General features: G+C 41.5%; 3 protein-coding genes across 3 annotated transcripts; all 3 read right to left on the bottom strand.

Annotated features, from left to right (window-relative positions):
* Positions 1-866: 866 nt before the first annotated feature.
* Positions 867-2033, bottom strand: LOC106087466 (aldo-keto reductase family 1 member B1-like). The gene has a single exon (XM_059369439.1). It carries the CDS (start codon positions 1903-1905, stop codon positions 967-969), a length of 939 nt encoding a protein of 312 aa, XP_059225422.1. The 5' UTR covers positions 1906-2033; the 3' UTR covers positions 867-966.
* A 4164-nt stretch (positions 2034-6197) lies between these two features.
* On the bottom strand, positions 6198-7394 carry LOC106087468 (aldo-keto reductase family 1 member B1-like). The gene has a single exon (XM_059369595.1). The coding sequence runs from the start codon at positions 7212-7214 to the stop codon at positions 6276-6278; it is 939 nt and encodes a 312-aa protein (XP_059225578.1). The 5' UTR covers positions 7215-7394; the 3' UTR covers positions 6198-6275.
* A 2362-nt stretch (positions 7395-9756) lies between these two features.
* LOC106087467 (aldo-keto reductase family 1 member B1-like) lies at positions 9757-11127 on the bottom strand. The gene has a single exon (XM_059369419.1). The coding sequence runs from the start codon at positions 10976-10978 to the stop codon at positions 10040-10042; it is 939 nt and encodes a 312-aa protein (XP_059225402.1). The 5' UTR covers positions 10979-11127; the 3' UTR covers positions 9757-10039.
* Between the last annotated feature and the right edge of the window lie 805 nt (positions 11128-11932).

Here is an 11932-nt window from a genome sequence, read left to right as displayed (position 1 = left end):
CCATTTAAGGTTTTGGGGCCATAAAAGGCGCATTTATAGTTCGATGTCGCCAAAGTTTTCGGACAGTCAGTTGTGTTAGGCTCTACGACATTTTTCTGCAACTTGGCCCAAACCGGTCGAGATTGGATATAGCTGCCATATAGACCGATATCTCGATTTAAAGTCTTGGCCCCATAAAAGGGGCATTTATAATGAGATTTCGCTTAAATTTGACACAGTGACTTATGTTAGGCTTTTCGACATCCGTGTCGTATATGGTTCAGATCGGTTTATTTTTAGATATAGCTACATTATGTTATACACAATTGAACAATGACTTGTATTAGTCCAAATCGGAACATATTTCGATATAGCCTTTTTACTTGTTTTGCGTGTAGAGGGTTCAAAACTTTCAAGGCCCCGTAATTCCTTCCCAGGTCCAATTTTTGCAAATTTTTAATCGACTGGATTGGAGCACTTCCCATCGAGAGAAGCACCTAGAGGGTCCACAGGCCTTTGCCCCAAAAACGGACTTTAGATTCGTGTTTCTGGGGTCACACATCCATGTATACATAAATGGACGGGTGTATAAATATATGATTTTTAGTTCTTGGGTTCACTACTCCATTCTAAGAGGTAAAATTCTCTAATGAATACCAAAATATTTCTTATTTCAATTGGTGGGATAACAACAGAATGGGGATATGATTTTCTCTATCTGGAAAAAAGTGTTCTCCTTTATGGTTTCGGACCGTCAATTGGCCATATTGTGTGAGAATGATAGAAAAGGCTCCAGCCACCGGAAAGTTTCCCGGCGCTTATCGCATGCAGAGAAGACTGCAAACTTGACATTCTTTGGTGTTTTTCTATGGAAAGATAAGGAAAAATTAAAGTCTGTTAAAAATCATTTATTGTAATAACAATTAGAAATATTGTAAACATTTGTTAACAAAAAAACACTCCCTATACACTTAGTTTAAGTAACACCTAAAACTCAATATTAAAAGGAAAATATTTGTGATGACTCATGGCGGTAAAGGGTACCAGTCTCGTACCATTGTTGTAACCATCCATTAGATCCATATCGGCAGAAGACAATTCAAAATCGAAACAATCAAAATTCTCAGCTATGCGTTCCTTTTTAACCGATTTGGGTATGACAATTGTCCCCAATTGAATCAGGTAACGTAAACAGATTTGCGCTGGCGTGCGATTATAACGTTTGGCTAAATCCTTAGCTGTCTCATCGTAGAGAAAGGCAGGCCATTGTTGTTCGGGCTTCGGTCTAGCCAAAGGACAATATGCGGTTATAACAATCTGATGTTGGCGGGAAAATTCTATGAGTTTCTTTTGATTCAAAGCTGGATGGCACTCCACCTGATTGACCAGCGGGCGAATGCGGCAACTTTGCAAAACTCTATCAGTTTGTTGGGAATTGAAGTTGGACAAGCCGATCCCCTTAACTAGGCCTAAATCAACAAGTGATTCCATGGCCTTCCAGGTATCCAAATAATCAGTGTCTGTTAGTTCACCTGTACCACGAACATTTTCGTCTCCCGAGTAGGCTTGGGCCACAGGAAAATGGATGAGATACAAATCTATGTAGCCCAAGTTTAGATTTTTAAGACTTTGGCGGCAAGCGTGTTCCACCAATTTGGGATCATGGTGAATGCCACCCAATTTGGTGACCACAAATATGTCTTCTCTTTTGATTTTGCCTTCAGCGATCTTGGCGTTGACAGCTCTGCCTACTTCATGCTCATTCTGATAAACAAATGCGGTGTCGATATGACGATGGCCAATGTCGATGGCATCTTTGACAGCTTGTTCGGCTTCGTTCTCATAGGAACGCCAAGTGCCCAAGCCGACCACGGGCATTTTCTGGCCATTGTTCAACTCAATGCAGGGTGCTACTTTGTTTGCCATTATTTTCCACCACTATTTTGTGCAGCTCTCCGAAGGGTACTTCAATGTTAAGTTCTATTATCTTGAATGGTTTATCTCAATTCTTTTTTTTACAATTTCCAGCTTTAGTTTTGGACATCCAACTTATTTGAGGCTTCGTAGAGAACTGCTTTTACGTTGTTTTTCAATAAATCGGTTGGTTCTAACAAGCAAACGGGTGAGCGTTGTGTATCTCTTGAGTTTTTTGTTAAGTTTGGCGCCTTATTTATTGGACTTCACAACATGAGATAATACGGAGTGAGTTTTACTGGCGTTGAGGGATGTTTTGAATTACGAGAGAACTCTGTTGTCTTTAGCATTGCTGAAAGAGTATCATGCATCGTCTGCTCCAAAAAACAAGTAAAGAAACTCAAAAGTGAAAGAGCCGGCCGGTTGGAGTGGCAGCGGGAACTCACAGCTGACTTAGGCCAGGTGAGATTAAATGCCATACAGTTTAGTCTTCAAAGGTAAAGAAAAAATTTGTTTTATCAATAGGTCTGTTCGGGTACTTTTCTAGTAAAAATTTGCAGGAGAGTAAGAGCCATTTTACTCTCTTTAAAAAATTTGCAAGCAAAAGTACGCGAACGACTTCCAGTGAAAATTTGCAGAAAAACAGCTAATTTGTTTTGGTTTGATTTATATACCCACCACCGAAGGATGGGGGTATATTCATTTTGTCATTCCGTTTGCAACACATCGAAATATCCATCTCCTACCCTATAAAGTATATATTGGGTTGCCCAAAAAGTAATTGCGGATTTTTCATATAGTCGGCGTTGACAAATTTTTTCAACGGCTTGTGACTCTGTAATTGCATTCTCTCTTCTGTCAGTTATCAGCTGTTACTTTTAGCTTGCTTTAGAAAAAAGTGCGCGAAATTTTGTTTAAATTTGTTTGTTTGGCGTCAATTTTAATATGGGTACCACATGTATTGAAAGAAATTCATTAAACAAACCGAATCAACGCTTGTGATATGCACCTTAAACGCAATGAATTCGATCCGTTTTTAAAACGAATCATAACTGGAGATGAAAAATGGATTGTTTACAACAACGTTAGTCGAAAACGATCATGGTCCAAGCATGGTGAACCATCTCAAACCACTTCAAAGGCTGATATCCACCAAAAGAAGGTTATGCTGTCTGTTTGGTGGGATTGGAAGGGTGTGGTATATTTTGAGCTGCTTCCAAGGAACCAAACGATTAATTCAGATGTTTACTGTCAACAATTGGACAAATTGAATACAGCCATCAAGGAGAAGCGACCAGAATTGGTCAATCGTAAAGGTGTCATATTCCACCAGGACAACGCTAGACCGCACACATCTTTGGTCACTCGCCAAAAACTGAGTGAGCTTGGCTGGGAACTTTTGATGCATCCACCATATAGCCCTGACCTTGCACCATCAGACTACCATTTATTTCGATCTTTGCAGAACTCCTTAAATGGCAAAACTTTCGGCAATGATGAGGCTATAAAATCGCACTTGGTTCAGTTTTTTGCAGATAAAGGCCAGAAGTTCTATGAGCGTGGAATACTAAATTTGCCAGGAAGATGGCAAAAGGTTATCGAATAAAATGGCAATTATATATTAGATTAACGTTCATTCTAAGTTTTATTAAAAATGCATTTACTTTCTATTAAAAAATCCGCAATTACTTTTTAGGCAACCCAAAAGCTTCTGTACTTATCAGTATTTGGTCCAAATCGGAACATATTTTGATATAACTGATGTGGGACATAAGGTATGAAATTTTCACCGAATTATGATGAAAGGTGGTTTATATATATACACGAGGTCGTGGGTATCCAAAGTTTGGCCCGGCCGAACTTAACGTCTTTTTACTTGTTATTTGCTTGCTTAAAAAACAATTTTTTAAATAAAAAATGCTGGCGATACTTGTGAGGCATTTTCCTTAAATAAACGTCAATTTATTCACCCGAGAGTGAAAAGGCTAGAAGGGGAATCATTCATATATCCGTGATCTCCGCGCCGCTGGACAGCCATCACCAATTACCGTGCTATCCCATGGCAGCCAGTTGAACGTAACGCATTGGCCCGATGGAGTCTTTCAATGTATAACACACTGCTACAACAACAAAAACAACCATGGACGAAGCTACAAATGTCATGCGTGGCGTCATGTCGCGCAAGGCGCTGGCTTCAGATAGAATCTCTACACTGATGTTGAAGAATCTGGTCCTGGAGTCGATTACCTTACAACTGTCCTCAGCCTATCTTAACACTAAGAACACGAGCAAGGGGTGTTCGTACAGACCTATCTCCCTTCTCTCATCAGTAGCCAAGACGCATGAGGGACTACTCCTCCCGCTCCTATCGTTGGACAATTTCCATTCGCCGAGCATCAGAATGCATTTCGAATGCTGCATAGGACTAAAACTGCTTAACATGCCATCACCGTATACAAAAGTCCACTTGTTGTGCCGACAAAGATACCTTGGACTGGATATTGTAGCTAGAAAAATTGCTGCGACCACTGATGTGAGGCTAAGGGAGCTTTCTATTTGGTCATGGGCGGCTACCTACGGACACTTTGTTATCATTGAAGATATCTGTATTCGTTCACAATTGGCAGACTAATTTGCACCAATTTTTATACGCTCCACCATAGGATGGGGGAGGCCACGCTAACGCATCCAGATCGTGAGAAGACGAGGCTATTACTGAATGGAAGCAAGAAGGAGGTCAGTATAGCTATTGGTATCATAACGGGACACATAGGACTACGAGCTCACTCATGTAAAATCGGTGCGGCAAGTGATGGCATGTGTAGGGCATGCGGGGAAGATGATGAGACGTTGGAGCATTTCCTTTCTCATTGCCCGGCTATCGCGTCTAACAGATATCGACACTTAGGTGGAGACACAATATCAGACATGGACCAACCTAGGGTAGTGGTATAGAAAACAATTACAGATTTTGTAAGTAGCTCGGATTTTCTAACTTAAAATTTTGTTTCCTTATGATTTCCAACAACTGTACTTAATATGGTTTATATCGGTCCATAACCTGATAAAGCTGGTATATAAACCATTGTTGGATCTTGATTTCTTGAGCCACTAGAGGGCGCAATTCTTATCCAATTAGAATTAAATTTTGCACGACGTGTTTTGTTATGATTTGCAACAACTGTGCCAAGTATGGTTCAAATCGGTCCATAACCTGATATAGCTGTCATACAAACCGATCTTGGGTCGTGACTTCTTGAGCCTCTAGAGGGCGTAATTCTTATTCGATTTGAATGAATTTTTGCACGAAGTGTTTTCTTATGATATCCAACAACTGTGTCAAGTATGGTTTAAATCGGTTCATAACCTGATATCGCTGTCATACAGACCGATCTTGGGTCTTGACCTCTTGAGCCTCTAGAGGGCGCAATTCCTATCCGATTTGGCTGAAATTTTGCATGACGTATTTTATTCTTCCTTTCAACAACTGCGTCAAATAAGGTTCAAATTGGTTCTTAGCCTGATATAGCTGCCATATAAACCGATCTGAGATCTTGACTTCTTGAGCCTCTAGAGGTCGCAATTATTATCCGATTTGCCTGAAATTTTGTACGACGGACATCATGTACGACGGATGTCATGACCATCAACATACGTGTTTATTATGGTCTGAATCGGTCTATAGCCCGATACAGCTCCCATATAAATTGATCTCTCTATTTTACTTCTTGAGCCCCCAAAGGGCGCAATTCTTATTCGAATTGGCTGACATTTTACACAGGTCTCCAACATATAATTTAATTGTGGTCTAAACCGGACCATATCTTGATATCGCTCTAATAGCAGAGCAAATCTTTTCTTATATCCTTTTTTGCCTAAGAAGAGATGCCGGGAAAAGAACTCGACAAGTGCGATCCATGGTGGAGGGTATATAAGATTCGAACCGGCCGAACTTGGCACGTTTTTACTTGTTTTTATTCTCGTACGTAAAAAATAAAATGAGAGGTCAACGTTTTTCGTTGACCTCTCAGAATGATGCGTTCAGAATGCATGTTTTGGAGATACCTCAATCAGAGTGGCAAAAGTGCTTCGATAATTGGTTCAAACGCATGGAACAGTGTATAGATCTTGATGGCGTAAATGTTGAAAATCAATAAAGCGATTTTCGATGATTAATATTTGTTTTTGTTCTCTGATCCCGCAATATAAGAGGCAACCCTCTTATTACAAAGAAAAAACAAAATCAATTAGTTTGAACTGGAATGACCGTTGAAATGAATAGATATATAAAAACTCTAGATGGGTTCTTATTGAGTAATTTATTTTTTTTAACAACCAATTAGAACAGTCATACACTAAACGATGACAAACAACAACACTGACTAAAACTCTGCACTAAAGGGATAATATTTGTGGTGTTCGGTGCCATTGAAGGGTACCAATCTTGTGCCATTATTGTACTGATCCATTATCGCCACATCAGCTGGGGATAACTCGAAATCGAAACAATCGAAATTTTCAGCTATGCGTTCCTTTCTAGCCGACTTGGGTATGACGATGGTTCCCAGCTGAATCAGGTAACGTAGGCAAATTTGAGCTGGAGTGCGCTTATAACGGTTGGCCATCTCTCTGATTTGCTCATCATAGAGGAAGTCAGGCCATTTTTGTTCGGGAATTGGTCTAGCCAAAGGACAATAGGCAGTGATGGCAATTTCACGTTGGCGGGAAAATTCTATGAGTTTCTTTTGATTCAAAGCCGGATGGCACTCCACCTGATTGACCACGGGTCGTATGCGACAATTTTGCAAAACTCTATCGGTTTGTTGAGAATTGAAATTGGACAAACCAATTCCCTTAACTAGACCTAAATCAATCAGAATCTCCATGGCCTTCCAGGTATCCAAATAATCGGTGTCGGTTAACTCACCAGTGCCACGAACAATTTCATCGCCCGAATAGGCAAGAGCCACAGGAAAATGCATGAGATACAAATCTATGTAGCCCACATCCAGTTTGCTCAAACTCTTGCGGCAGGCATGTTCCACCAACTCGGGACCATGGTGAATGCCAGCCAATTTTGTGACGACAAACATATCCTCTCTTTTGACTTTTCCCTGAGCGATTTTTGAGTTGATGGCTCTGCCCACTTCATGCTCGTTCTCATAAACAAATGCGGTGTCTATGTGGCGATAGCCAATGTCGATGGCATCTTTGACAGCTTTTTCGGCTTCATTTTTATAAGAACGCCAAGTGCCCAAACCGACTATGGGCATTTTCTGGCCATTGCTCAATCTAATCCAGGGTGCCAATTTGGAAGCCATTTCGATTGTATTTCGCCACTATGCCAAAGAGGAAAACTTGTTATTGTTTTTTTTTCGCTTCGTGTTATGCTATCAGCAAAAGTGGTGTGTATTTAAATTTATTTTACTTTTTCGGCACTTGACTCTTTCGGTGTCTGGAAGAGAACTGTTATGCTTTGCCGCCTGTTTAATTTGTCTAATATTTGAGCGAACAGATATGACGTAACGTGTATGTTCTGGCCTCCTTTGAGTTCTAACTGCCAAGTTCTCATTTTATAAACTTTTGCGGGAGAGATTTATATGTGGAGTGGAGAGCTTACTCTGGATTTTTTGAGTGGAATTGAAATACATAAAGAGATTTCTATTGTTTTAGTGAAAATAAACTTATATAAAAGTTTTATTGTTAATCATATACACAAAAGTTGTAAACAATGGAAGATTATTTACTCTACACCAACCTGTTGGACTTCTATGCACCCAGAGAAATAAGTTTTCTAATATCAGCAAGCACTGATTGCTGATTTAAAAATATTTTTTTTTTTTACTTTTGTACGAAAATCAAATTTATGAACTTCAAGACAAAAATTATAATAAATTGTGGTATTCCATTGATATAACCTTAAAGCTTGCACATATATAGGGTATACAAGTTAATACTGTCAATCCACTTTTGTTTACTTTCAGTTGTTGTTGTAGCAGTTTATTGTGTTCCATCTTTCGTTTGCTTGATTCTGTTGAGTGTCAATCGGGACATACATCTTGCACGTCGGCATCATGCCATGACCGTACAATCGTCCGCATATGATACGATCTCTATGCCGTCTGGAGGGGGTGTAATGGAGGATAGGTAGAGGTTAAACAGTGCCGGAGATATCACCCCACCTTGGTGAACTCACGGTTTCATTCTACGGTACTTCGACTTCTTATCCCTAAACGACCACACGTTTCAGGCCTGGCTGGAGGGACGTGTTGGCGATATCCTCAAATAATTTGGCATGGTGTCGAATGCCTTCGATAGGTCCAGTGCCACGAGGACCGTCCTATCACATGGCCTGGGCTGATTGAAGCCACGGCAAATGCTGTTGTTGTGCTGTACTGTCTCCGAAATCCATGTTGATGCTCGGCGAATGGAAACTCTCCTACGAGGCTCGGGAGGAGTAATGCCTCAAGCGTCTTTGCCTCTGGAGAGCGAAGGGAGATCGGTCTGTACGACTCCCCCAAACTCGGGTCTTTTCCAGGCTTCAGTAGCGGGATAACTCTGCCCATTTTCCAGACATCGGGAACTATAAGAGTGTTCAATGACAGGTTGAGGACAGTGGTAAGGTACTCAACTCCTGGTGAATCCAGATTCTTCAACATCAATGTAGAGATTTCGTCGGGGCTCAACGCCTTAGAAGATTTGGCGCCACGGATGACATTGGTAACTTCGCCCACGGTAAATTGTGATGGCTGTTCATCGGCTCGGAGACCACGAATACGCCGAATGGCTCTCCTCCTTGCCCTGTCTCTCTCGGGATGCACAATAAATTGACGGTTGAACAACCTGGCGCATTTCTTCGGATCAGTCACGGTTAACTCGCCAAAAGTGACTGAGGTCCTGTCATCCCGTCTACCGGGGTTCGAGAGTGACTTAACAGTGGCCCACATTTTACTTACACCGGTGCCTAAGTTACATTGCTCCAAGTGTTCCAGCCATTCACCGTGCAAAACGTGGAGCTATCTATCTGCTCTGCCAAAGCTATGCGACGCTGGTCTTTACCTAGGGGAGAATGCCATGACGTGTGATGCGCATTAAAGTCCCCTAGAACCAGACGATTATGGCCAGATAGCAACCCACTTATGTCGGGGTTGTAGGCCTGGCCATTAATCGGGACACAGCTACCAACCGGCGGTATATACACGTTGTATATCTCTATCTCGGCAGTACCAGACCTGACTGCTATCCCCATACATTCCATGTAGGGGTCACTAGCGTCAAGCGCAGGCGAGATAGGTCTATACTGCACAGAATGGTGTATAACGAAGGCCAATCCCCCACCTCCATTCCTTGAGCGATCCTTACGTAGCACATTGTAACCGTGACAACCAATATGCTCTTCCGACTCATAAAGTCCACGATCTCATCGATCTTACCACGAAGTACGTTGCAGTTTAACTGCAAGAACGATACACTTCCCGGCACTGGCCTGGCAATATTAGGGCTAGGATGCTGCCGTTGCGTAAATTGCCGTACGGGAGAGGTCGGGAGGATCACACAGTCCGACGACGAGGACGCCGAAGGCGACGACGACGACGCTTGTGACCCACTGCTGGCTATGTTCGCACAGCACCTTTCGACATAGCCAGTATGACTATACTCCCGTAGTGGTTCTGGCAAACCGAACAGAATCATTGTCCGGGGTTCTTTTCAATCCCGGCACGGACTAGAAGCGTGCGGAGAAGGCACTCCGGGATGTGCCTCTCCCAGCCCTTGCCGATGAGGATTCCATCGGGTCAATCCGGTGCGTACAACCGGCTGCCATGGGATTGTAAGTAAATTGGGATTAATTGAAAAAATTCGTGATATTTTTTTCTATGTAACGTTATTATTAGAGTCGTACTCTGCTTCTAAACACCTTTCATTTGAGTTAGTAATAAGAAATTATATAGGCCCAAGTGGTCAAATTTTGAGGGCCCTCTTATATTCGAAGACCAGTTGGAAATGTCCACCTTATATTACAAACACATCAGCTCTATCATTTGAATTCTTTTGTGATTCTAAAGAATAATTAAATGTTAGTGATTTAACAACTTATTTTTTTTTTTATAAAATTAAATAATTTATTCTAAAAAATGCTTAAGTCTATCTAAAACTCAATACCAAATGGAAAATATTTATGATGACTCATGCCAGTGAATGGAATCAGCCTTCTACCACTATTGTAACGTTCCATAACCTTCATATCGTCTGAGGACAACTCGAAGTCAAAACAATTGAAATTCTCAGCAATTCGCTCCTTTCTCACCGATTTGGGTATTACAATAACGCCCAATTGGATGAGGTATCGCAGACTAATTTGGGCTGTGGTGCGATTGTAGCGTTTGGCCAAACTTTGAGCCGTCTCGTCGTAAAGGAAGGCAGGCCATTTCTGTGCGGGCCTAGGTCTGGCCAAGGGAGCATAGGCAGTGATGACAATTTGACGTTGGCGGGAGAACTCGATGAGTTTCTTTTGATTGAAGGCAGGATGACACTCAACTTGATTGACCACAGGACGTATGCGGCAGTTTTGCAAAACCCTTTCAGTTTGTTGTGAATTGAAATTTGACAAACCGATGCCTTTCACAAGGCCTAAATCCACAAGTTTCTCCATGGCCTTCCAGGTGTCCACATAATCAGTGTCGGTAAATTGTCCGGTGCCATGAACGTTCTCGTCTCCTTTATAGGCTTGGGCCACTGGAAAGTGCATCAAATACAGATCAATGTAGCCCAAATCCAAGTTATTCAAACTCTTGCGGCAGGCATGCTCCACCAGCTCGGGGTCATGATGAATACCACCTAGTTTTGTGACCACAAACATATCTTCTCTTTTGATTTTTCCCTCTGCTATTTTAGCTTTTATGGCTCTGCCAACTTCGTGTTCATTCTCATAAACAAAAGCCGTGTCTATGTGGCGATAGCCAATGTCGATGGCATCTTTGACAGCTTTCTCTGCATCATTATCGTAGGAACACCAAGTGCCCAAACCGACAACAGGCATCTGCTGGCCATTGCTCAGCTCAATAGTGGGTGCTAATTTTATCGACATTTTTTAAATAACCCCGAAAAGGCCGTTTCAATGTTACACTGGTTTTTACGTTTTGAATCTTAGTTTTTAAATAGCAGCTGCATTCAACTCACTTGGCGTCTTACTGAAAACTATTTGCTTTTGCCACTAATTTGAAATGTTTATACTGAGTGATTGTAAAATGACTGCACAACTCTTTTGAATTCTTATTTTCAAATAACTGATGGTGATTCATATTTAGACAGAGGCTCAGATTGTAAAGACGAGTCACTCCTCCCAAAAATTCTTAGTTAAAAGTTACTTACCAACTGTTACTTAGTTTCGTATTAGGATTGGCCACAGTGGCGTAGTTAAGCATGTCCGCCCATGACGCCGTACGTCTGGGTTCGAATCCTGGCGAGAACATTCGAAAAAATGTTCAGCTTTGGTTAACCCAGCTAAATCTGGCGACATTTGTGCCAACAACAAGTAAGAAGGCGTTAAGTTCGGCCGGGCCAAACTTTGGTTACCGGGTATATATGTAAACCACCTTTCGTCATAATGGTCCGATTTTGAAAAAATTCGGCACGAATATTGAATGGTCTAACAAGTACAAGTCATTGTTTAATTTTGCAGAACAAAATATTGGTCTTTTTGTTAGCTATATCCATATATCCTGAACTATAGACACGTATTTCGAAAAGCCTACCATAAGTCACTGTGTCGAATTTCAGCGAAATTGGATTATAAATGTGTCTTTTATGTGACTACGGCTTTAAATCGAGAGATCGGTCTATATGGCAGCTATATCCAAATCTGAGCCGATCTGGATCAAATTGAAGAGGGATATTGAAGGGCTTAACACAACTCACTGCCCCAAATTTCGGCGACATCGGACAATAAATGCGACTTTTATGGGACAAAGACTTTAAATCCGTCTATATGGCAGTTATAACTAAGTTTGGACTGATCTGAGCCAAATTGGAGAAAGATGAC

This window comes from Stomoxys calcitrans, chromosome 5 (assembly GCF_963082655.1).
Source record: "Stomoxys calcitrans chromosome 5, idStoCalc2.1, whole genome shotgun sequence".
Lineage (NCBI taxonomy): Eukaryota > Metazoa > Arthropoda > Insecta > Diptera > Muscidae > Stomoxys > Stomoxys calcitrans.
This window is presented reverse-complemented; position numbering and strand designations above follow the sequence as displayed.

Coding starts and splice junctions, on each gene's coding strand:
- LOC106087466 (XM_059369439.1), bottom strand. CDS start 1,905: ATGGCAAACAAAGTAGCACCCTGCATTGAGTTGAACAATGGCCAGAAA.
- LOC106087468 (XM_059369595.1), bottom strand. CDS start 7,214: ATGGCTTCCAAATTGGCACCCTGGATTAGATTGAGCAATGGCCAGAAA.
- LOC106087467 (XM_059369419.1), bottom strand. CDS start 10,978: ATGTCGATAAAATTAGCACCCACTATTGAGCTGAGCAATGGCCAGCAG.